The sequence below is a fragment of the Leuciscus leuciscus genome (genome assembly GCF_965113295.1).
Source record: "Leuciscus leuciscus genome assembly, chromosome: 16".
Taxonomy (NCBI): domain Eukaryota; kingdom Metazoa; phylum Chordata; class Actinopteri; order Cypriniformes; family Leuciscidae; genus Leuciscus; species Leuciscus leuciscus.
Window position 1 is genome coordinate 30,321,534 of NC_138740.1, and position 27,942 is coordinate 30,349,475.

Here is a 27,942-nt window from a genome sequence, read left to right on the forward strand (position 1 = left end):
ATCTTACCAACCCCAAACTTTTGAACTGTAGTGTGGGTATATGACAGTTTCTCCAAAATTCCCTGTCAAGCCTTGTCTTATCCAAAACAAACAAAAACATATACATCAAACCTGCATGAATAGTTTGCTTAATTTAATAATGTTCACTTCACGCTTAGTTTCGCATTCCCAACTGAAGTATTGTCAGATATTCAGAAAATAATAAATCAGTTGTCATGCAGTCAAATCACAACACTTCTCACAGTGTAAATGTGCAGAATGATCTGCTACAATGGCCAACATCCTCCACAATATCACAATATTCACAAAATGTCACTGAAAAGAAAAAAGAAAACTGCTTTGATAATCACTTTTGGACGTGAATTACATGAAACGACCTGCTGCAGAATATTTATGTCATTATCGTGTGAGGTCTTGTTTTTCCCATCACATTCAAAATTCCCAACCTGAGACGCACATGTGAACGTCTCGGTTTTTGTTGTTGCACATGCTCACTGACATTAGAAATGCCAAATTCTTTTGTTGTCTTGACAACAGTCATAGGGTTCTAGAAAAGACCCCCCAAAGCCCATGTGGTTGTGGTTAGATGCAGTTCTGTGTCTCCTTTTGGCCAGTAATCACATGTGGAGCAATCTCTCTCCTCATCTCCATCGCTCTCTCTTGACACTCAGTAACCAATTTCGTTATCTGAACCATCTAAATATCTCACGATATCTCTTTTGAGCCTGTAAACGATAAGGGTAATTAAAACAAACAAAGAAAAGAAGTGCGTCGTCTCAAATACACAAACCCTTGAAACCAACCGAGTGAACAACCAAGAAATCAGTCCGAAATCTGCAACGTCTGGCTTCAATATACAGCAGGCGGAGGAAGTGAAGGTATCTTTAGAAGCGTGTTAAGGAGGACTGGCACTGAATCTAACCTGTGTGATGTCTCTCACCCTGACAACCCCGGAAATTACAGAGAACATGCCCGTCCATAGGTTGTTATACAGAATCCACGTTTACGGACATCCTTTCTGCACTTTATACTCTCTTAACTCGAACCATACTACACCCCTGGCCTTGGGCCAGATCAATGATGAAGAAAGGGCTTCGACTACTGGAACCCTCAATAGACTCACGATTTGCACAGTAACGGGAGGTTTTTCCAGGAAAATGTCAAGTGCTTAGCCTGACCATTTGGGCCGCTTTATAGAAAGTGACACCTTTACTGCCAAAGGACATGAATGAATGATGGGATGAATGAATGAACATGTCCCTGTTTTGTGAAAAATAAATCCTGGAGGCACTGACCTCTGGAAAGAGGTTTACAAAAACACCAAATCAGCACAAAAAGTTGTTGCTTGGAAACAAATGATTCAGTTAAGCGGAAAATATATAATATACATCAACAAGGCGATTTTAACGATAGCTGCAGTTAAAGCATTCTCAGACAAAGAAGTTTTTTCCTTCACATCCAATTTGTTGGAGAGTCAAAGGCTTATGGGGTATCAGATGACCAAGTTTTTCCCTGCGATTTAGCAAGAAAACCGAGCTTGTACAATTTGCATGTCCTGAACTGAAAGCAGTATGTCTAAGTGACTAAGATTTATGTATGACCTGGAAAGTCCATCTGACTGACAAAAATATTCAAATTCAGTAGCATACAAGATTATAATGGTGGTTAAAAGACAAAATGCACAAAAAAAGACCGGCCTGGCATCCGAACGCTTGAATATCCAGCTGCTAGCAATAGAAAATTATTACTACTGTAGCACAGTGCAGAACATTTCCTTTTGCTTGTTAAAAATTATCGTCTATGGCAGAATAAATTAAGAGTTAAAATGACCACAAATTGTCTATAAAGCAAGACAGCAAAACAGAAACGAAAAGCTCTGCCAGTAAAATATACACTGCAAATCCCAAAACGTTAACCAGCTAAAAGGAAGAAAAAACCCAGACTGTGGTTTTGTGGAACCCTGTACAATTTCCTATGCAAACCCACATAAACAGTTTCTTGACAATCCATGGTTGACTTCATTATCCACTGCACATCAATCATGCAATTTAACACATTTAATGTCTTTCCATAAGAATTAACATAAACACAATTTAGCTGTGATGGGAATTTATAGCTTTGATGGATCCTGTATGAAATATGAAAATCTTCCAGCACCAAAATGATCCAAAATCATTTATTCATCAATTCAAATTCATTAAATTCATTTGTTTAGATTTCTTTAAAGCAATCTTGTTTTTTAGAAAGGTGTAAAATAAATAAAACTATGACTACTTCTACTACTAATAACAAACTTTCATTCTTTTTCAAACAGCATTCAGAAAAGCCAATTGCACAACAATAGTTGAAAAAGCAACAAACTATCCATTCAGCATAATAATTCATAGATTTGTTTCAGCTTGAGTTTTAAAGTTTAATGCTTAATGCTAAAACTATATTTTTACACCCTGTCCAGACTCTACACAGAGGGGTCATGTAGATGCTTAATGTAGTGCCACTCTTGTATTCACCTTAAATAATCATTAATAATAATAATCTCTCTCTCTCTCTCTCTCTCTCTCTCTCACACACACACACACACACACACACACACACACACACACACACACACACACACACACACACACACACACACACACACACACACACACACACACACACACACACACACACACACACACACACACACACACACACACACACACACACACACACACACACACAGTACAAAGCCCTATACATCATCAACCTGTGTCTCGACCATCCTGTTTTAATTCAGGCCAAAGCCAACATCTGTTTCTCCTTAGCAAGCCAAATCCTCAGTAGTCTGCATTCAAACTATTGGCACCTATTCAACGCAAACCCCCCAAAACCATGGAAGGGGCAAATGAATAATGTCAAAATTATGTTTAAAAAGGATAAGTGTGTGGCAAAGACAGAGTGACAGTGCTATTGTTCATGCAGTTGGAAAGAGCCAAGGGTTTGTCAGTACAGTAGGGGACTGAAACGGTTAGATTACTGGCTATTTTTGGTGATGACTAGACTCATCCTCACAAGGGGGTCTGTTAAGGTATTGTCTTAACAAGGTAATTTGGGAGGGAGCCACGTTGAAAAGTTTAACACGTGCTCAGAACTGTGGAGATTAAAAGGATAACATAATTTCCAATTTCCAGATCCAGCTTAATTTAATTAGTTTTCAGATATTCGTATGTGTCAATTACATGTGAATTTTTGTATGTTTGGATGTACAGTGAAATATGTAATATGGACATAATAACATTAAATTATACATTCAACATTCAAAGGTTTGGGATCAGTGCAATTTTTTAACTTGCTTATATACTTAAATTCAGCAGAGTGCATTAAATTGATATAAAATGTGACAGTAAAGAAATGTATAATGTACTTCATAATAAGATTTTCATTTCAAATAAATGCTTTTGAACTTTTGTATTCAAAGTATCATAAAAAAAATGTATGGTGGTTTCTGAAGCATCATGTGACACTGAAGACTGGAGTAATGATGCATCACAGGAATAAATGACAAATATATAAAAGTAGAACAGGTTTATTTTAAAATTGTAATAATCTTTCACAATAGTAATTTTTTACTGTGTTTTTGATCAAATAAATTGATCAGAAAAGCAGAAGAGACTTCTTTCAAAAACATTAAAAACGGTACTGTATGTAACGGTACTGTACTTTTGAACGGTACTGTATGTAACGGTACTGTACTTTTGAACGGTACTGTATGCATTAAAAAATCATTATTTATATTATAGATATATTTTTATAGTTACATTTTGCTATATATATATATATATATATATATATATATATATATATATATATATATATATATATATATATAATTACATTTAATGCCATCACATTTATGTCACTGATTAAATGCAATAAAATTAACCCTTTTAATTTCCTGAAGTTAATATTCTATGAATCTACCGTAAAAAGGATTTATAAACATTTTAAGGTCTCAAGTTAAAGTTGTTCATACTGTACATAAAATGCTAACTACATTTTATATACAAAACCCTATGGTAACAAGTTCACATTGCCCTGTCCCATTTTTGCCTTCTTCACTCATTTCCGGACCTCTCGCTAATAAAACTTGCAACAGTAAAAGACAAAATATACATCAATTAGAGACTTAAGATCTGTTTACAACTCACACAAAAAAAGTGATTTTCAGGTAAATGGTCAATTAACGCACAAAGAAAGCTATGTGCAAAATACACAATGAATGTGCAGCAAAGTAAATAAATCAATATTTTTCCTAAGTTAGAAGTATAGCTTTTGCAAGCAGTGCACAAACATTTAGTAAAACAGGATGTTTCAGTCATGCTTTTACAAGTGAGCTAAACATGAACAAACAAACCTATCATAGCATTGTGCAAATTAGACTAGTTTATAGAACCACATGCCATACCCATAACAGCAAATAATGAGCAAGAAACGAATCATCTATGATTAACAGAAGCTTGGAATTTTGAGGTAAATATGTAGACAGGATGAGTGGACCTCTGCCAAGCCAAAACCTTGAGGCTAATCCACACCAAAGAGAGACAAGGATCAAACTCATCATTTGTTGGCAAATATATGAGCGTTTTTAGCTACCAACGTGCTCGTTCATATTCTATTTGACCCGATCGCTGAAACACATGGATTACAAAACGTTTCAGTGCCCAGCTAACAGGTCTAGACAGCTAGTATTAAGTCTGGCACAAAATACTAAAATGACGCTAATGCACAATTACACAATTGTACTGTTTTTGTGCCAATTTACTTCATCTTTAATTATATACAGCTCATCATCTGCCATTTATGCCATTAAAAAAGATCATCTAAAACATTATTAATATAAATGAAAAGGTAATCATATTGAAAACTATATTCACAGCCCCAAACAAAGATGCAAACAGAGATATTTATCCAAGCCTAAACATGTTAAGTCCCCTTTGGTTGAAGGTCTGTTTTTCTTTAAGCTCTTCTTTGTTGGTAGTTTTTGTAGTGCTGAAACCTGACCTCAGAAGTGAAAAATCAATGGGAACTGAAGCACTTATAAAGGACCATGAAGGTCATTGCTATCATTTGGATAAAACAATTCTGGCAAAGGAATGTAACAACCATGCCAGCCACATTCAATGTAATGAACAGTAAACGATGATTAAGTTATGAAAACAGACTCAAGCCAAGGCTATGAAAAATAGAGACATCACATGCCCTGATTAAAAAATAATAATAATAATAAAAAGATATTTAAAAAAATAGGTCAATTACACACAAAAAAAAGAACAGAAAAAAGTAAATGGTCATTTGGTGTCAATTTTAGGAGAGAGCGTAAAGGCAATTTTGGAGCACCAAATGTTACAAAACAAATCCATCATTGTTTATGTATACTAATTTTAACTCTGTACACACTTATAGTGCTGTTTTTGTGTCTAAATAAAATAGTTCATAATTTGAAAGGGGTGCCGCAGGCTTTAAGTACTGTAAACAGTATTAAGCCATCATAAGCTAAATTTAAATTGAGTAAATTATGTATTATGCCATATAACAACGAGCTCGAAGAAGTAACGTGATTAAAGGCCCGTTCACACCAAGAACGATAACCATAAATATAACCATAAAGATATAGTTCTAAAAATTGCTCTAAAATAGCAGAGTCCACAGCACAACTATAGCTAACGATAATGGCACCAAGAAATTATATAGTTGGAATCACTTTCAGGCTGATTTTTTTCCAGCTGATGAATGATAAAACATCATATCTTTCTAGCCAATCATAATCTTTCCAACATTAAAGAGCTTGAGCCTTTAAAGCGGCAGACGTCAAAACTGCAGCACATGCTATCGTCCGCTGGTGCCTGGTGTTGTTGCTAATATAGTTATCGTTCTTGGTGTGAACGGGCAATTAAATTCAGATTCAGATTCATTCTTTTTTGTCCTCGATAGAGGAAATTTGTTAGAGGTATTAGAGTTTTAGATATTTCTGCAAAGTACAAAACCATGGTTATAGGGTTGACTATTGTTGGTGCTTTTACCACACAAAAAAAGACCTATAATTCATTGTTAAAAGTGTATAGAGTATGTCATTTTTACATATCACTGAGGCACACAAAAGGCACCAGATTCATATGACCAATGTGTCCTGAAGAGGGAACTTCACAGATGCATTTCAATCTCAGAAAATGACCTTTCTCTGTAATTCACTTCAATGGCCTTGTGTATTGCCCTGGTACATCCTGCCACAAATAAGAGAGATTCTTAAAGCTTGGCACACAAACATAGAGACTATCAGAAAGGAAGGACAATCCACAGACAACTCTGAAAGGAAAAAAGGAATTCAAAAGCTCTCCAAATAGTGTGTTGATCCCTCTGTACTAGGGGTGGAGCCGAACCCGAATACGGTATTCGGAAAGCACAAATAATGTGTTTTTTACGAATACTTATTTCGAACAAATACTTTTAAAAATATTTGTATTCGGGAACAAGAAAAACTTTATATCAAAAAGCTACGTTTCCTCATGAGACATGGCGACCGGCGGTGCTGCTGATGTGGTGGCTGAAATATTTTGGATTAGGCTAATGTCACGTTGTCATAAGGGGTAGTTCACATAGCGCGTTTTTTGCGCGTGCAGATTTCAAATGTAGGCGCGCGGCAAGCGCGCTGCATAGCAACGACAGACGCCACGGGAGGGCAAGCGCTTGTGGAAAGGAGAAAGCGTGCGAACTGCGCTCTTCATGATTACGAAGTATCAGCAAAGAATTAATTGATTTCTAGCCCTTGCATTAGCTTTAGATATATTTATGGAGATGAGAAATGAAATAAAAAAGCCGTCATTTTGTCATTAATATCAGTCCGTCAGAAAAGCAGTTCTAGGCTTATTCTTGGCTGGATAACTCTTAGCAGGTTTAAAAAGCTCTTTTAAAATTAAATATGAATGCAGTTTTGGATTAAATATAAGTACAGTCAAGTCAAATAAAACATGTTTTATCTCCTGTTTGGTAACACTACAATAAGATACCATTCATTAACATTACTTAATGCGCATCTAACATCAACACATTGAGTGAACAATATATTTTTACAACATTAATGTTTGTGAATGTTATTTAATACAAACACTTGATTGGTCATGTTTGTTCACTTCATTCATTGTGCATTAAATAATGTTAACATAAATAATGTTAACTTTTGATTTTAAAAATGTATTTTTAAATGAACCCCAAGGAGAATAATTGCGACAGTATATAGCCTAACTATTGTTTATTGTTAGGTCATTTTATCTATTGTTATCTAACAAATGTAATATTAATGTAGTGTTTTTAATACTACAGTTTCCATCTTTGTAACCGTGATATAAACTTTAATATATGTAAATTTAATCTAAATTAAGCTTTACCGAAATTGTTACCGAGAACCGTGGATGTTCACAGGTATTGGTACCGAATACTGAAATTTTGGCACCGTGACAACACTAGTAGCTCTGTTAGCTTGGTAATTTAGACAATATGCTGTTGACAGAGTAACATTAACGTAGGTAATGGCTGTTATGTTATTTTCTTTTCAATGACGTTCCTTGTTACATGTTCATTGCTGGATTTATGGAAAAACATCAACCAATATTGCATATCCATAATTATTATAATTGATATATAATTAAAGAATACTTACACTATAACGTAAATTAGAAGTGTAACGCAAAAAAATGGATTTTTACACCTATTTTGAAATTTACTCGAATACAAATACAAATACAAATACTTTTCCTCTCTCAACAAATACAAATACAGATACAAATACCGGCTGCTTTGCACACCCCTACTCTGTACTAATAAATAACATGCAGCCCTACATTTTAATGCATTATGTAACAGCAAAATGCAAGTTCATTTGGCCTGGTGAGAGCATGAGGACAGGAAAATGACTGGGAAACTACTTACATTTCTGTAGGAATTCATCTATAAATACTGTAACATTCCAATAAATAGGACACTTTTCCGTTCAGTAATCCAGAAATACGAACTAGCGAAATGAACCGAATCAAATGATTTCATCTTGAACTCAATATTGCTTTATTATAAAAAGTCACGCAATGGTATAATCCTGCAAATAAAATAAGAATGCCTACAGCTTTGGTTTATGGCTGCCTTGGAGAATGAGAATTCTTACCAAGCGTGTTCATGATGATATATGAGACTTAACAGATATATATGACATTTATAGCGCTTGTTTGCCAATACTCTGGCATATCACAAGATATCCTGCTGTGATACTCCAATACCAGCGTACTTCATTACATATCATGAGCCTAGGAAGAACGCCAGTGCTATCCACTGGTTGAGATTTAAGACTGCCATATACATTGAATATTAAACCCATTAATTTGGGTTTGTTTAGAGCTACCTGTCAAATGTTATACTCATCCAAACTCTCTAAATGAATAACTGCTTGCATTGGCTTTGCCTCTGGCTCTTTCTGGGTGGAAAACATAAGCAATTAAATTTAGAGAACATCAATCAATGCCTCTATGTCTCAAATAACTACTGCTTGACATCATCTGAAATGAGTTGAAAAACATGGCAAAGAATGTGTTATGCAGAAATGTCGTTTTTAATTAAAGAAATTGTCAATAAATCCAGTAGATATTTCTAGATAAAAGCAAATTATGTCTTCCTATCCTTCATAACTTCAACAACATGCTTTGTTAACATGGCTAACTCAATAAAAATGGCTGGACAAATGGCTCTGGGGAGGGAAAGACTATATAATTTTTCTGTTTCTCTAAACAGTGGAGATAAATTACTGAAGGCCATCCAAAAGAAACGACAAAGAAAATTTCACTTATTTACAGCTCCAAAAAAAGGCGCTTCAAATCTTTACAGCCTTGAAAGTGTGAAGAAAATGGGTTCATGCACAATTCAAGCAGCACTATATGGTTTCACAATCAGCAGCTTATGCAATGATTTTATCATAGCAGAAAACACTGCAATCGTATAAACAATTTCATTTACGGACAGCTGATGACATAAACGCAGAGTTTCTCTGGTGACATCTAAACAGTGTTTTAGTTAACGGCCTCTGCTCTACATTGTTCTCAAAAAGACTGACGTGAGAACAATAAGAAACCTACATTAATGGCAGATATCAATCTACACCCTTTGTAATTGCTTACAGGTGGATAAAAAATCTTGCCAGGTTGGAAATCAAATGGTTGACATGGAAATTTCACTTCAGCATTTATAGGACTGGTGCTTCATGTGTGTGTATGAATGGACAAAACAGTGTTTTAAAATAGGGCACAGATGTGCTAGTTGTGATATTATGAAATGGCTTCACTCATAAATATTATCATTATTTATTACATGGCTTGGTTGAATTCTAATGTAGAATGCGGTCTGTTATTTCTTGATAACAGACCGCTGCTAAGTATAACACACCGTTGCCATGAAAAACAGCGTTGCTATGGATGCAGGATTCTAACCGTAGAGACGGAACTGACTATTTTCTTTAGCGGAAGCAATACAATCGTTTTTAAATCAATAAACTCATTTTTAAATCAATATTTTGTGTCAAATTATTGATTTATTTGGTAGATATAGTAATAAGTAATTACTTATAGTATATAGTAATATAGTAATAAGCGGGATAATGTAGAGCGAGGCAGTTGTTATAGCGAATACAACCCCTTCTGGATGATTCAAGACCCCTCCCTTCGTGTCAGGGTCCTGATCAGCCTGTCGGGGTTGTATTCGCTATAACAACTGCCTCGCCCTACATTATCCCTTACATATTATCATTTAAATATTAAATATTTTACTATTAAAAATGTGACATTGATCTATAGATAAGGTCTGCAGTACAGCATTTGCTCATTTTTGCTCAAGTCAAAACTAAAGTGTAAACAAATACGATTAACTCAAATCATTAAAATTTGAAATTGCTCAACATTTCCTTCCAGGAATGTACAGTACTGATTCTGTAGGTCATTTGATAAATGCATGGATAAGAAATTGAATTGGATGGATGACATGGCAATGTTATCGCATGGAGTACGAAACATTCAGGGTTCTAGCCCACTCTAATATGACTTTTGATTTTAATAAGCCAAAATTGCAGCTGTACAAAGATGTATATCAGCAGTGGGAACACATTTGTTTGCATTTTGAATTGTGATTTCACTGGAACGGACAGTGGACCGCAGAAAAGCAAAAGGGAGGTAGAGCACACAGCTGTGTGTGGTAGAAAACATGGACGCTCTACGCCGCTGTACACAACTGCAACAATAACTCAGCAAACAAATGACAAAATTCCAGCAGATCGCCACTCATGATAACACATACAAACAAAATACACACTTATGCCTCAGAAATGGAGATGCTTCCACTATATTAGATACATGACTGTCGCAAGTAATGGGGACATGATGTCACTGTCCTCACTGTAAATGAAAAACAGCGATGGGATGGATAGCAGGATATAATGATGCGTAATCAGCAAACGTGAACGAGAGCAAGACCAGAGTTCCAAAGCATTTCATACATCACTGAGGAATGCAACACAACAAAAACAACACGTCCTCTCCCCCGCATGCCTGCCAAGATATCCCAAACAGCACTGCAGACTCCCTGTTGCTCAACTGTGCTCTCAGATTGTGCCGAAAAGATCTCTGCTTTTTTCAGTCAACTACTGGAAAAAATGGGCTTTTAACAACGAGTTTCCCGGATCTCTCTAATGCCAGGATGGAGAGAGAACACTACATTCGCTTTAGCCGAGAGGTTTCTCAATGAGCTGAGGTACTGAGTTATTCGTCCTGAACGACTGGCAGAACTCGAGAAGAAAGGGTCCTGCCAACGATGTCTTTGAGGGTTTTGAGATTCACACGCAGCCAGCCATAAAAAACCCAACCTACACCAAGGGCATTTCAAGTGATGGAACAAACTGAATTTATTAAAGTGCCCCTATTAGGCTTTTTCGAATATTACCTTTCATGCAGAGTGTAATAATAGCCGGTTGTGAATGTAAAAGGTCTGCAAAGTTTTAAAGATCAAACTGCATGACAAATAAAAGTTACGGTCTCCTAAAAGAAAGAATAGATTTCGAACTGCTGAAATAAGTCATCAGCAATTTAGTCTCACTTCCTGTTACATACCTACATAATGTAGCAAAAATGCCAACCCAAGTTCTTCATTGTCTACACTGTGGTTGTAGCTGAGGCCTGAAAGAGTTTGGTTCGTGTTGCCGCGAAGACGCTGTTTTCAGCGCTGTGATTCCACTTTGCCTGCACTTCAAAAGGATGAGGACTCTCACTGGAACTTTTACGGAAAAACCGACGCCATCGTTACTGTTCGTATCACTGTGTATCAAGCATTGAGAAAGCCTCCGGAGCTGAAATTCAGATACGGTAATGAGCATTTCATTTCCGACATGCGCTGTAAGTGGTAGTCCAATCACAACAGACTGAGCTGTCTGACCAATCAGAGCAGGGTAGGCTCTTGGAAAGGAGGGGTTTAGAGAGACTGAGGGCCCTATCTTGCACCCAGCACAATTGACTTTGTACACCGACGCATGTATCATTCCTATTTTGCACCCGCGCACAGCGGACTTTTCCCTCCACAGACGCACGTCGGTTAACTAAGAAATACACTTGCGCTCCCAGGGGCGGTTCAGCGCAAAGAGGAGGCGTGTTCCGGCGCAAACGTTCCCGCATGCTATTTTACAGGTTTAGAAAACAATTCCGCCACTAACCGAAAAAAACTAGTTTAAAGTCAGTGGCGCGTTGCGCATGTTATTCATATGCTATTTTAAGGGTGCATGCCTGGCCATAATCAATGTGCACAACGCGCATACACTTTGATTCTCTCATCTACACAGAAGCAGCAGTTTTCATTTTTGCAAATCATACATTATTACGATAGATAGATAGATAGATAGATAGATAGATAGATAGATAGATAGATAGATAGATAGATAGATAGATAGTTTATTATAAAAGCATACATCTAGCTTACACATTTACCCAAATTATCATACGCCTGTTTAACCGAAGTTAATTTGGGTGTGTTTCTCCATCCCCAATGTCACTTCTCTGTGTTTTATGGCCCGGACGAGAACGTCGGTCTCCTCGGCTGTGAACCGCTGCCGGCGCGCGCCTGGCAAATCCGCCGTTACAATATGAATCCGCTTTAGAACAAGCGCGCCTGCTCTTAAAGGGAATGTGAGATGTCGCTCTGATTTGTTTATTTCACGTTACGCCCAAACCACACCTATGTATGAATAATGAAGCTTTAGCCCGCCATGGGCAATGCTAAAGTCACTGTTACAAACTGTACAGCGTGCAAGACTGTCATTATGTTTTACTCTTATAAGACAGGGGTACACTTTCGTGTAGTCTGGCGTAAAATGTATCTATACTTTCGTTTTTTGGGAGAAGAGATAAAAGCCCGCCCACACTGACAATTGATTGGTTGATTTACCGAAACAGGCCAATCAGGATGCTCTCTATCTTACATGCACTTCATGAGGCGCACACTAGCACACACACGCAAGGTCTCTCGCTCCCTCTCACTCTCTCCACGGTTTGGAACACAGTCTCTGTCTCGCATGCGCACTCTTGCTCGCTCGCTCTAGATTCCGGGAGATTTTAACAAATTTGCGGGCTTCAGGGAGCTGCTATCAATATGCGGGACAACACCTGAACTTCCGGGAGACTTGGGATGTCTGTGTAGGAGACCTTTAAAATAGCACAATGGGGCACTTTAAAAAAAACAAGCCCTTGGAAATAGTGCAAAAGTTAAGAGTTCAACTAGACAATTAGTTCTGAATCACATTATTTCAGTGGCGCTTCTTCAATACGTTTTTCATTCACAAAGTACATAAGAATTGAACTGCGACCTAGATGTGGCAAGATTGTCCACATTCATTTGGGATGTGTAGCTATGTCAAGTGTTTAATAAACTAACTTACGCCATAATAAACTTACTCCTTACTCCATAGTGCTTTTTACAATACAAATTGTTTTAAAGTAGCTTTACAGATATAACAGGAAAATAATGCAAAAAAGTTTGTTTCCAGAAGAAAATAACGTCACAGTCGAGCTTAAGTAAGTTAAGAGTAGCACATCTGTTTTCAACACTGATAATAATAAGAAATGTTTCTTGAGCAGCAAATCAGCATAAGAGAATGATATCTGAAGGATCATGTGACACTGAAGACTGGAGTAATGATGCTGAAAATTCAGCTTTGCATCACAGGTTTAAATAACATTTTAAAACGTACTCAATTTGAAAACAGTTCTTCATAATTTCACAATATTACTGTATTTCTTATCAAATAAATGCAGCTCTGGTAAGCATAAGATAATTATTAATAGATAATTGAAAAGAAGCTTTTAAACAATCTTACTGACCCCAAACTTTTGTGTATGGCAAACTTTAGGTGAAAATTTCTAATTAATATCAACTTAAACATTAGTTGCTTACAAGTGAAGAAATGAGGTAATGGGAACTGGTTAAAAGACAACATGACTTACTGGATTTACCACAGGAGGCCCCAATTATTCAGGTTGTTGCCCTTTGACCTTCTAAATTGCATGAGCAAACCATTACCGGCCTAACCATGAGTCTGTATCGCTTTGACTAGTGAAACAAAACAGACCACCATTGCTTCTAATTACTGCAAAAAGAGCAGCGATTATTAGCAAAAATATGTAAAACTGTGGTCATGTAATTAACCTTTGTGAATGTAAGACAGTGAGAGGGATGGCCATCATTTGTATGTGACACCATAATGTCATGTCACAATAACACGGTAAAACTTTGATCATTTATTAAGTATATTTCTCAAAATAGGATTTAAATACAGTCCCGAATTTAAAAAAATAAGGATGCATCATTTTTATACCTTAGTACAGTAGTTTATTTAGCCTTTCAGTTTCCATCCTAGATAATTTCAGAGCCATTCATAGCATTTTATATGAGAGATTTGATGGAGAACTTTTATAAAACCCACAGCTTTCATTATATTCATAAAATCGCATGAGCAAATCTGTCTGAAGTTGACACCATTTGTTTAGATGTCAATGGGGCGTAACAATTTTCACCTCCGATAATTTCTTCAAGACTGATATTTCGAAGAAAGCTCAGTCACATCCGAAGAAAGCTCACAAACACATCTGAATTCATAGGTTACAGCTGTGTACACACTCAAATGCAGCATCACCAACCAGACCAGTGTTGAAAGAAACAGCGTCATTACAAGATGTGGAAAGCAAAGAGAGAAATTTTTTAAAGGAGACTGCTAAAAAATAAACACCTATTTTCATCGGAATTATCACAGAATCCATCAGAGAATTGTGTAAATTCCAGAGGTTGTTGGGTAATGCATTCAGTTTTCTTCATGCTTTGACTAGCTAGGCTCAATGATCTCAAACTAACTCTGGCCACGTACCAACTAGAATCACTCAATCTAACGGTTCCTGAGCTGGCTGCAAGCACGCTGGAAATGCTTTTTAGGGGACATTCATTAACTTTTGGGGTTTTTGGAGAAGAGAATGAAGGTCATCCCTGTCGTAAATACCGGCCAGTTGAAAAGCCTATAAATCAGCTTGAGTGGTGTTGACTCAGTGGTCAGTGGTCCATTTGATTTAAGCATCTACAGAACTCATGACTCATTTGTGCTTTAAAAAGATACATATTCAGCGTAACCCCTGCATGAAATAATTGTGGCTATAAAAATCACCCCATAACACTTTAACAGAGCTCTGTATGAGCAAACAAGAAGGAATTTGTATGATATTCAAAAAAACAATACCACAAAGAAAAGACTGGTACATTGAGCATGGTTTGATCTGCTGCCATTAATTCCCACAGACATCGTAAAGAGACAACAGAGAACAATGCAAAGGATTTCCTGTTAAATCACCCTTTTCGTTTCATGGGTCAAAAACACCAATATCCTATTCCCCGGAATTTCACGAGCTGGTGGTCAAACGGTTTGTATGACAGCATGTTTGACCTGATGAGCACTTTGAGCTGATTGATGAAGACTTTCACTGATATGAACCATCTGGTCAACTTCACCAAGGAGGGAATTAATCAATGTAAAATTGCATAATATTTCTGCCTAAGTCATAAAATTAAATGTACCGAAATCCCAAATGGCAGATGCTCTGAGAGTGACTCGCATCAATTACTTCCAGCTTGTGGCTTTTGAATATTAAAGGGGAGGACAAATCCTTCATAAAATGTTTGTTGGAAATAAATCATTCTTAAATATTGTTGCAATTAAGCAGTAAAGCTATCTTACGTCTTCAGCCTGCTCATGTGCTGCCGCATGTGTTAATCTAGATGACAGAGTTCATGCTCATAACAAATATATTAAGATGAACTGTTCCTGATGAAATATGAACACTGGCAAAAGTCTAAAATCTAAATCAATTAAAAGTGATGTATTTTAAAATCAATTTACAAAAACAATATTGAAAAATCTTGTATGAGAACACATCAGCTTCTCTAACAACATTTTTATCTTAATCTGTGCCACATTTTTCTCTTCATCACTCTGTTCCAATCACAGCTTGTCTACGTCTGTGGATTTCCACAATTAATAAACAATAAAAGAAGAAAACTTAAATATCCCCATATATTTAAGTGGACAAATAATAAATCTGCTGCAAATACAAAAGAAACAGGACACTGAAAGATTCTCCAACTTCAATTGTCTTCTCCTCAATACATCACATTTTGTGCAAGGCAATAATGTCATAGCGTATTTATGTATTCATTTGGTGTGGGATGTGGGATAGGGCTATACTTGTTTTGTCCAAACAATGGAAGTTATGGGGCAAAAGGGACAGTAGGAATGTTTTGGAAAACATTTGTCCTTCAGCCTTAAGTCCCAAATCTTATTGTACCTGAACGATCAATCCTGAAGCTGTTCAGCGGTAGGTAACCAGTACCCTTGTGAAGCCATGTTGCAGGTTTTGGTTTACTGTGCATATGCCAGACACATCTGCATTTGCTCAAAGGAGCTTTTGGACATGTCTGGGTTGAAAAAACAATAGGATCTTGTTTCTTTTAATGGACACTTTTGGAAATAATCTCCCTAGACACCAGTGGATATTAAAGATGAACTAGAGGGGTGAGAAAAGACATGCGACTGGACTCTAGAGGGTTCCCAGTTTGTATAAAGGTTCAGCCGATAATTAAAAAGCTTTCCGCTGGCGACGAACAAGTGCTTGTGGTCAGATGAACTTTATGTTTAAGTTCATGGCTGGTTTTCTGTCCTAAAGGGGATAGTGATAGGGTTTATATGATATGGCCTTTGTCTATTTGGTTCACTTTGCCTTTTGCCCTGGAATGCTTCTACTTCAGAGCGCAGAAACAGGCCTAAAACCACCAGAAATATTTGGAAGAATTACCAACAACCAAGTTCTCCAGAAACATCTCCAGTAAGTTCCGGAAAGGCCTATTCTGATCTGGCTTCACAGTGTTGTCCCTGATTCCATTCCTGTGAAACAATACATCTTTTAATCCAAAACTATAGTACTAAATCATTTAAAACAAAGACCTATAAATTCTATGGCACTATATCAACAACTTCCCAGCAGCCTTTCAGAATACACAGCTTTCCCCTGTAAAACTATATCCTCCAATAAAGCGCTAAATAATGGAAGGATCCATGATGCCATTAAAAATAACTCATCCACTTGTTCCTGACGCTAGTATCCTTCTGAAGTCTCTACAAAAATTAGCAAATTAACCGTTTAATCGGGATGCTTCAAAAAGTGAACGTTCCTTTATGTTTCCATTTACTCTCCCATTTGTCCTGTTTTCGACAGACTCAAGTGCGTGGAGTAGAAGGCTGCATTGGGATTGAGATCCCGCAGGTCCCAAAGCAAATCTTGTGGGAGCGGGCGGATTTACCCGTAGACTGTACAAATAAATATGGACATAGAGTCCGTGACATCACCCGTAGGTTTCTGAAGAGCATTTTTGAAGCCCAGAGTGGGTGGAGCCGGCCGTCGCCATCTTGGCAGCGCGTCATTCCCAGATAACCGAAAATAGGCAAAGAGGCGGGAATTAGCTGAGGTGACGTGACGGCTAACAGACAGTAGACAAACGGCTAGTAGTGACAGCAGAGCAATCCACCTGTCATTCCAGTGGCCATGCCCTTAGTGATGCAGAACTTTAAGGCTTAATATAATTTAAACAGATGAGTTATAAAAATGTACTATATAGACCAAAACCTCTTTTTGTACCAGGCTGTAAAAAAAAAAATTCTGCTGTAAAGTTGGCCATTTTAACATGGGGGGTTATATGGGACTGAGTCTCTTTTGGAGCCTGTCTCTACTGGCAAGTTGATAAATTGCAGTTTAAGTCCCTTCCGTGTTGGATTCAAGAGAGAGACCGGAAGGTTGCTGCTTGGTTTTTACTTTTCTACGGGTGGGAGTGGGCAGTCAGAAAATACAGCCGCGTAACAAGGACTCTGCTGAAAATTAAGTTCTCCGCAGTCGTTCATTACCATTCTCTTCCTCCACAGCAATCTGGAGTAAGCTAGGCCAAATGATTCATTATTTAATTAATTTGTTAAGTACGTTTAATATAGACGTTTAATTTGCTACTTGTTAATTAGCTATATAAACACCTGGGATATTTGTGAGGTTTTTATTTGTTATTTATAATTTTTTATTTAATTTGTTTTCTATTGAATTTGTTTTCTAATTATTTTGTAAGTAATTCAATTAAATACCATGCCCTATCAGGTTACCAGAGTTTAACTGTTATGGTTAGGGGTGTGTGTGTGTGTGTGTGTGTGTATTGTTACGCATATGTTTAAATATGTTTTTAGGCCCCACTAATTAAAACTATCAACAAAATAAGGCTAATAAAAAACTGGCCAAATGTGTTTGTCATGTGTGGTGCTAGCATTACTTTATCTTATGGTCAGTTTAATGTTTTATCCCTGTTTTTCTGAACGTTTAGCATAGCCCTAATGTTTGTATAAACTTTCACAATTTCAATAACTGTAACAGAACATTTGCGGGTGCGGGAGGGAGTGGAACATACACGTTGCAGGAGCAGGCGATAATTAGCGAGAACGGGATTAAGAAATCAGTCTGTACAGGGCTGTAGTGTGGAGTATGTTAGAAAGTGAACAGGCATCTGTATACTGTATTCAGTGTAGACAGCGTCAGTGACTATAATGGGTTTTATTTTATTTTGACGCGACACTCGTATCCGGTGTAGGCAAGTGTCAGCTGTTAAGTGACTGATGCCAGTGGGCGGGGCCTATGGTGTGATGATGTATAACTATTCATTGATGTCTCCCTCTGGAGGCGATCATATGCTGGATGTCAACCAATCTGGCTTCAAGAAAGGACATTCAACTGAGACTGCATTACTGTCAGTCACAGAAGCCCTACGGATCGCAAAAGCTGCTTCCAAATCTTCAGTCCTCATTCTCCTGGATCTGTCTGCTGCCTTCGACACGGTGAATCATCAGATCCTTCTGTCCACCCTCTCATCACTGGGCATCACAGAAACTTCACTCCACTGGTTTGAGTCCTATCTCACAGGTAGGTCCTTCAAGGTCGCATGGAGAGGTGAGGTATCCAGAGCACATCAGCTGACCACAGGGGTTCCCCAGGGTTCAGTTCTTGGTCCCCTCCTCTTCTCCATCTACACCACATCACTGGGACACATCATACAGGCACACGGTTTTTCCTACCACTGCTATGCTGATGACACACAGCTCTTCCTCTCCTTTCAACCAGATGATCCCACAGTAGCTGCACGGGTCTCAAGCTGTCTGGCGGACATCTCCACATGGATGAAGGAACATCACCTGCAGCTCAACCTGGCAAAGACTGAGCTTCTCGTCCTCCCTGCCAATCCATCTCTACAGCACGACTTCACCATCCAGCTAGAGTCATCATTAATCACCCCATCAAGATCGGTCAGAAATCTTGGAGTAACGTTTGATGACCAGCTGACCTTCACAGATCACATTTCAAAGACAGCTCGATCATGCAGGTTTGCACTGCACAACATCAGGAAGATCAGGCCTTTCCTAACTGAGCATGCAACACAACTTATCGTCCAGGCCCTAGTCATCTCTAGGCTTGACTACTGCAATGCCCTTCTGGCTGGACTCCCAGCATGTGCGACCAAACCCCTACAGATGATCCAGAATGCTGCAGCTCGTCTTGTCTTCAACGAGCCCAAGAGGGCCCACGTCACTCCTCTGTTCATCTCTCTGCACTGGCTACCTCTAGCTGCTCGCATCAAGTTCAAGGCACTGACGCTTGCTTACAGAACTATCACAGGCTCAGCTCCCTCCTACTTTCACTCACTCCTACGAGTCTACATCCCTACCAGACACCTACGATCGGTCAACGAGCGACGTCTCGTGGTTCCATCACAGAAAGCCACAAAATCACTTTCCAGAACATTCTCATTCACAGTTCCATGCTGGTGGAACGCTCTCCCCACCCTCATCCGGAATGCAGAATCCCTGACAACATTCAAAAAACAGCTGAAAACCAATCTCTTCCGTGAGCACTTAACCTTATAGAAAAAAAAAAACAAAAAAAAAAAAACACCACACATCGAAACACCACTTATCAGGCTTATGCTACTCTGAATAATACCTGAACTTCGTATTTTGAGCACTTCCTGCGTTGTTGTTGCTCTTGCCTCTTTATGATGACTCGCTGAATTTAGTCCTAATTTGTAAGTCGCCTTGGATAAAGGCGTCTGCTAAATGACTAAATGTAAATGTAAATGTAAATATGCAGATGTATTTACCAGTGTGATGTCTCAAATTGCACAATATCGTAATGAGCCATTTTTGGAGCTTGATTAAATAATGGATGTTTTAAGCTATGAAACTTGTAGGATGTTTTAATGGTACAAAGACCTCTTATATGTAAAAAGATCATGGCAAATTTTATATGTCATGACCCCTTTAATGTTAATTCAGTATGAATAAATATAATGTATAATGTCAGTGGCGTTCAGTGGTGTTCTGAAATGAGAACGAAACTATCCTTACAGTTTTATTTTAATGTTTTTTCCAATGTAAATTCATGTTAGTTACACTTAATGTCGACACTTAATGTTTCCGGGTTAATTAAACAGTACTTACACTATAAAAAAAAGTGTACGTTTTACTTTTGAGTTGTTTACTTTTTAAGTCTTCCCATTAACACTGTTCATTTAGGCTGAATCGCGGATGTGGAACGCACATAAAGCACGAGGTGGGATTTATCGCGAGAACAGAGCAATTGCCCAATCATAGTGCGATCGAGGCATTGCCTCCCCTCACGTGACTTTTCCCTGTTCATCCTTAATTACCCCCCACCAAACCCACGGCACACTTAAGGGGGCTGTTAAAACTAGGCGAGAGATATGCTGTTTCCTGAATGTAACTTTAACCGCTGGTGTCGCTGTTGGAAAGTGTCACTTTAGAAAAACATGTGATTTACACTTTTAAAGTCACATTTTTTTATATTTGTGTTTTATTTTTGCATTGTCGATTATTTTCTCATCCATTTTTTAGCAAACTTGTGGGGGTTTTTTTCATAAAACATTGACATTTTAATTTAATTAAATAATTAGCACAGCTGGTAGTTTGATTTAGATATGTAATCATTAACAGCCCTTATTCAGATACAAAATGCTATCTATTACATTCAGCCACAAGCAAATTGGTACAACATAGAACCAAAATACTTTTATACACAAATAGATTCAAAGCCAATAAGAGCTCAAAAACTGATCATTCATTGATGGACAGAAAGTTTTAGCTCTACATCCCTGGCTAGTTTTCACAGCTATCAAGCTCCAGGATGGATCACAACCAAAGACAATGTCAAACTGCAATGCATGATTATTAGTTCTCCTTAGTTAGACATTATAATCTATTCAAGAGACAAAACCTGGCTTCCAGGGATGTTTCTAACACAACAACAGATGTGCAGAAGATCAAATCAAATCAGATCACATCAGAAGCATTAATTGAACAATAAATGACACACAAATATTTCCAAATATCCCATCACGATTTTGAGAGCCGCCAAGCCACAACCGAAAAGAGGTGTGGTGGCTTATACTAACTGCACCTGTTAATTTACGATGAGCTCATATCAAAACAGCGATTGAGTCATTTTAGTGATCTGCATATGAGCAAATGGTACTGACAAGCGTGCTCACTTGAGACCCAGTGTGTAAATACTCTCAAAGCACGCTTGAGAGATTTAGGGACTCCACAGGTCACCAGCGCTGGCGCACCATACACGCCAGGAATTTACAAGGACAAGCTTAACAGCGATTTTGGCAAGTGTTTCAAAGCATCACACATCAGCGCCTGCTGAAATAATAATAAAAAACCTGTAGTAGTTTGTGCTTTAACTTGCTACTTCCAGCCTCCAGCCTCCAGCATGCAGGTGGACTGAAATGCACCACCACAGAGGAGAGTGCCACAATTATCAAGTGAAAATGGAAGAGAGAATAAAATCATCTACAATTTTGATTGCTTGATTTCTATTCTAGATAAATATTTAAAGAAATAATTAATCCTAAAATGAAACCTGCCATTATTTATTAATACATTTCCAAACCTGTGTGACTTTATGCCATCCATGGACCACAAAGAAGAGATTATGAAGAATAAAAGTAGTCCATATGACCGAATCATTTGAACCACATTTATAAAACTTTATGGTGCTTTCTGTCTTTTGCAGAAAGATCCATGCTTTGATGTCAAGTACATTCATAAAAACTTCTCCTTCAAACATATGGGTTTGAAAAGTTATGAGAGTGAGTTAATGTGAGTCGATTTTTAAACGAACTATACCTTTAACTGACGGAGTGTGCAGCAACACAATAAACCTTAATAATAATCTAACCATCCCTTGGCAAAGTAGTAGACTGGAAAGACAAGACCTGCTTTCAAAACTAGCTTAAGTTACTGCGCTAAGGCTGAGGAATCTTGGTCTGCATTGCATCCGGAGCCGGCTTAAACCTCCAGCATCATAATCCCCAACCTTCAAAGAATAATATCTCCTTGCTTTCTTTCACTAATTCTAAAAGGTCACAGGAATGAAAACAGGATTACTTAACATGCCCCACACAAAACACCAACACAGCTAACCAAGTGAAAGAAAACCCTGGGCACTTTATGAGAACGAGAAACTGACCGGCTGATTGAACAGATTTTCGAGTCATTTTCAATATGAAAGGACACAATGTGGGTCTCATTTTTTAAATATAAACTCAGTATATGGTTCTTCCATCTGCACATAAGAACTGCATTAAACACAGCTGGAGTCTGTGTACTGTTGGTGGTGTAGAATGCAATGGCACATTAAAAACGGTCTGCTGTCAGAAATGGAGCCAGTGGGTCTATTTCAAACTTAACCATAAAACAATTTTTTCACAACCCAAAATTTATTGGCAGCCTTCCTGCAAATACGACTTTTTTTTTTTTCAAGCAAAGCAGGTTTCATTGCATAAACATGTAAAATGACCATGATAGACAGACATATAGGGCACTTATTTATTCATATGAGAAGCTGTCCAATTCAGCCCTGCTTCAATAAATACAAAACGTTAAATAAATCACAAAAGCTATTACAGACAATATATACCCACAAACAAGAACCTACAGAACGCTCAACTGTATAAGTAAACAGTTCCTTACCTGTAGCATGTGGTCACCTCTCCCGTGGATTTTACGCACGGGTATTTCGTCGTTGCGATTTTACTCTCTGAACACACTTCTCTGTAAGACAAAGAAGACGTCAGCTGTTTCTTTTTACTGAAACAATTCTTCCTCACGCACAGGAAACAAACTTTCCATCCTCTGAGTTAGTGCAAGCAGCGAGCTGACAGCACGCGCACTTTACCTGTCCACATCCTCCTTCTCCTCTCGGAAAGTCCACGGCGTTCCCAATGAGAAGAGTATTACCACCACAGCGAGACTGAGAGGAGTTCCTCTGCCCGTGGAGCTCATTTCAAACACTCCGAGATGATAAAAAGATATTTGTCCGAATAAAGCCAGTGTCTTGAAGTTCAGAGCTTGTTTCTGAGGAATTGAGAGAGTATTGATTGGTTACCTCCTGCGAAGCCCCACGCGCAGATTCCCTCCGGCCCCTCCTACTGCAACACTTGATCAACTTCCATAGGTTCAGAAAAGCAAGTTATAGTCATAGATATAATATTTAATAATTGCCGCACATAACTGTAAAGCCATTACTGAAAATAAGCTTAAAAAAGTGAAAACCCAGGGGGTGTGAGGTTTGAGTTAAATCATTATTATTTTATTTGATATAATATTATAACATGTTTAAATAGACATGAATGTGTGTGTATATACAATAAATATGTCATTTATAAATATACTACTGAAAATGAAGATATATGTCTCTCAATTAATGAGATTTTTTATTATAATCATAGAATAATTAGGGAAAAGAGTCAACAGTTTTAGATGGAAAATGTCCAAATGATTAGCGGATATTTCAGCATGTTTCTTTTTCTTAAAAAAAAAAAAAGATGCTGCATAGGCCTATAACCTATGACAAGTGTTTAATTATGTATAAGAATTTCAATTGCACAAATAATCTTATGAAATAAATGTTTTATGAAATAATGAATATAGAAATGTGAAGTGAATGAAAATATTAAATTATAAAAATTAAAATAGATTTAAGCTCCCATTGATTGCCCTCAAAGGTTAAACTAGGCAAACTGAATCCCTCACAAAAGGAATTGTTTGCACCAAGTCTTCATCCTTGACCTCTGACTAATGCCATAAGCTGTTAAGGGACCCAAACGGCCCACAAGGCCAGGGTAGGCCTACTGTTGTCACAAAAAAGATTTAGGCTAATAGTATAATTCTTGAATTGTAGTTATTTCAAAGTTAGTGTTATTGATGCCCATGTAATTCATAGAACTATTTCAGTTGTGGCCACAGATGAACTGGGGGACTTTTTGAAAGTTTCGCCCCCTAGTGGCCGACAAAGCAGCAGCTGTTTCTTGTTTCTATGCAGAGGAGCCATTCCCAACCATCTGAAGAGCGATAAATGAAGATGCTCTCGCCAGAAAAAACGTCCTGATGAATAATCTCGCATCTCATGAGTTTCAGAACCGTCTCTCATGAGTAAGCAACTGTAAATATATCAGACGGGGTCGACCTCAAGTGCTTGGAAGCGCAAATAAATGATCTGCTTCCAAAGATGTGTTTCCATGGAGCTGTTTGCATGATGCTGCTGATGAATCTTGGCTGAGATCACTTTTTCGTGCCGTGTTTTTTTGAAGTGATAAACCCTCCTTGTCTTTTTCTTTCAACACTTTCATTACAATTCAAGCAACAGATTTAAGATGCAAAGTTGATGTCATCAGGCCAGGGCCAATGTCTAGACTTTATGGAGACTTTAAGCTAAGTATTACAAGTTCACTCATTGGTTTCAAGGCTCAAAATCTAGGCAGAATGTGAGAGACTGTTCTTAAAGTGCCCCTATTATGCTATTTTAAAGTTTCCTAATGTTGTTTTGGAGTCTCCTACAACAGGTTTACATGCATCAAAGGTCAAAAAACGGTTTAATTTTCTCATAATATACATTTGCACATCACCACATTTTCAATGATTCTCAAACGACTCGTCAGTTGAATCAGTCTCTCTAAATTCCTCCTTTCCGCGAACTACTCTGCTCTGATTGGCCAGACAGCTGAGTCTGTTGTGATTGGTTTACCGTGTACAGCGTGCGCGTCAAAAACAAAAACGCCCATTGCCATAACAACGTCAGCTGTCCTGAGGCTTCCTAAACCGTAGAGTAGACTAACACAATCATGAACAATGACATTGTTTTACCATATCAATCCGAGCGTGAATGCGATGATGAAACACTGGAAGAACTAGTCATTCAACCTGAACCTCCATCGCAAGGACGACTCGAGCTGGACGTTTCTCAGTGATACACTTCTCAGTTTGAGAACATTATGAGATGTTGCAACTGTAATTCTTCACCATCAGCATTAACAAGTGGATGTCCATCAATAAACCGATTATTTTACTTGTACTTATTTATTTACCGATAAAGTTTTTTTAACATGAATGACTGATGTAACATAAACATTGGTAAAACAAATTTTGCTCCATGCTTAATCTTTCCTCAAAGTAGTGAGAACGACAGACGATCTGCATTAATAGACACAGTTTTAGGTAATAATGGCCCACAACTGATTAGCATAAGTATTTCAGTAAGACAGTAATAATGTGAGTTAACCAGTTAGCAGGAGACCAACACAATATAAAACTCAAAACTTAGTATTTTGAACACCATCTTTCAAGAGCAAGTGATTTGCGAATCCTGCATTGAACTCTGAGATTTGAGAAGAAGTCGTCAGTAAAATAAAGGGAACACAGCAAAAGTTTAGGATTATACTGCTGAAGTATCATGGTAAAGATGAATTTTAACCACTGATTCTTCACATGCTCGTCCTTGGGCAGTGGAAAAAACTGCCTTTACCTTCACATTGTAGAGCACAGCGTCTTCTCGACATGATGCTCTCCAGTGTCCACAGGAATCAGCTGCCGGTTCCCTGGTGTCTGCGGTGCAATAGGTGGGCGGGCAATATGCTAATGTTTCGTCTTGACGTCACAACGAAACGCTTATGATTCGTTTGAAAAACGATTCATTTCATTGACTCAAGAGTCGACAATAACTTTATATACGGTGCACTTTCAGATTTAAAACGTTTTCATTCACTTAGAGATGTTACACACTACATGAAAGGTCATTTTCAAAAATCCAAAAAAGGGCACTTTAACGTTTATTTCCAATCACAAAACAAGGGTGCAGAGCTTGACACGAAGTGCAGGTGGATTTTAACAGTGGCGTGTAACACGTCACTACTAGCCACTTTGGCAGGTTAAATTATAGCCTACATTTTTTAACTGGAGTCTTTTTAAAAGGCATCTGAAATGTTGTCAAAAATATAGATTTTTCGATATATTTCGATATAGTGAAATATATGAAACACTTCCAATACTCATTTTCCGCATAATAAATGGGCTATAAGATACCATTTGCGTTTTCTCGCTCTCTTCAAATGCTTTCTAGAATTAAGCGTCCCGCCCCCATATTATAAATAGACGCTGCGGCTTAAATCGGTCACTCTTCTTCACACATTTATTATTTTCTATATGGTGAACTACAACTAGTGCACTATACAGGGGATAGGGAACGATTCAGACAGTGTAATTATGCGTTCCCTTGGGGCGAATGAAGTCTGGTTTCACGTTAGTGTCACGCGAACCGCCGCAGCGCGCACACAGTCTGCTTCGGTCGAGACACGATAGAACAGAGCGGATCATATGCGAACGTATCGGGCTCATATGAATTCTGCACAGAATGCTATATTTTAGAGCGATATGGAGGAGAAACGGTTAGAGATTAGGAGGAAACTGCGGTTTTACCGAGCTCAACGGTTCTGGCCGAGCTGTGATATAAATGAAATGCTATTGGCCATTTTAAAACTGGCGAGAGGCTGCTGGATAGCCTATGTCTTCCTGTTTCAGAGGAAATTATGCCAACAGAATGAATAATGCTGCGTGTTTCAAGAAACTTTATTGGCCCTTTAAAAATATCTATGGCAGTTTTTTCCCATGGTATTGGTGTCAAAATTGTGGCCAGTAAAAATTCTTAGTGGCTAGTAGGCTAGCCTAACTTTGGAAAACCACAGTGGCTGGTGAGCAAAAAAAGTTAATGTAAAGCCCTGTGTGAGTGGATGTAGCCTATAACATTTAAACTTTCATTGCAGCATTTGTTTTCAAATTCTTTCCAGCTGTTTATATTGTTTGGTTTTTTTTCAATCTCAGGTGGTTGCATAATTCATGCTGAGCTATTCAAACACCCAACAAGGTAAATAGAACAAATGAATTGTTTTCAGACAGAGAACACCTGCTCTTTAAAGAATTGTACTCCTAATCAAACAGCAATGAGCAATTTAAGTTTTTATTGTTTAACTAAGCAGTTTATGTAGCTGCAAAGTGATAACAGTTTAGCATTTTGTTGTGCTTTGTAAGGGATGGTCTGATTTACATAAAAGTTAAGAATTGTGTGGACTGTTATGAGTCAGCCATGATCGCAATGATACAAATATGTGAGTGAGTGTGCTTGGAAGTTTTGTTTTCAGTAAGGAATAGGAAATAGGTCAAATTGAGCAGCGTAACAGCAGGAAAATATGCAGTCTTAAAAGCCTTCCAAATATTTTAATGTCAAGATGCAAATATTTGCAATTGGGTATGACTGAAGAAATAAGATCTTTTCCCCCCCACTTCTGTTGTATAATAGCTGCAAACATTCCAAGTTCCAAGGAACAATGATTTGTTTCAATGTAATGAAGTCTTGAGCCAAAAGACAATTACACAAATGTGTTTTCTAAAGCAGAGGTTTTGTACACTTCCATTGAAAATGTTGAGGTCAGTAAGATAAATGTGATTCTTTTGAACGTTCTATTCATCAAAGAAATCTGAAAAAATGTAGCATGGTTTTAATAACAATATTACACAGCACAAATGTTTTCAACTTTGATAATAATAAGAAATATTTATTGAGCAACAAATCAGCATATTAGAATGATATCTGAAGGATCATGTGACACTGAAGACTGGAGTAATGATGCTGAAAATTCAGCTTAAACATCACATAAATAAATGTATATTTATATATTTTTTTTTTAAGTATTAAAATAGAAAACAGTTATTTTAATTTGTAATAATATTTCACAATATTGCTGATTTTACTGTATTTTGATCAAATAGATGCAGGTGAGCATATAAGAGACAAAAACATATACTCAAAACTTTTGAATAGTGTGTTTCAAACATCTACTGTTGTCATGAAACCAAAT

At 37.6% G+C, this 27,942-nt stretch overlaps 2 protein-coding genes across 2 annotated transcripts in view; one reads left to right on the forward strand and one right to left on the reverse strand.

The window, feature by feature from the left end:
• Window positions 1-23,155, reverse strand: part of ccbe1 (collagen and calcium binding EGF domains 1) — a 57,633-nt gene extending 34,478 nt beyond the window's left edge. The window contains exons 1-2 of the mRNA XM_082140621.1: window positions 22,932-23,155; window positions 22,727-22,807 (exon numbers count right to left, since the gene is read on the reverse strand). Of these exons, the coding sequence (XP_081996747.1) occupies window positions 22,727-22,807; window positions 22,932-23,038 (188 nt within the window). The 5' untranslated portion in view covers window positions 23,039-23,155. The remainder of the gene's footprint in view (window positions 1-22,726; window positions 22,808-22,931) is intronic.
• On the forward strand, window positions 18,344-19,816 carry LOC309477544 (uncharacterized protein; the record flags this gene model as incomplete). Its single annotated transcript, XM_082140821.1, has 2 exons — window positions 18,344-18,599; window positions 18,798-19,816. 2 exons carry the CDS (start codon window positions 18,344-18,346, stop codon window positions 19,595-19,597), a joined length of 1,056 nt encoding a protein of 351 aa, XP_081996947.1. The 3' UTR covers window positions 19,598-19,816.
• Window positions 23,156-27,942: the final 4,787 nt, after the last annotated feature.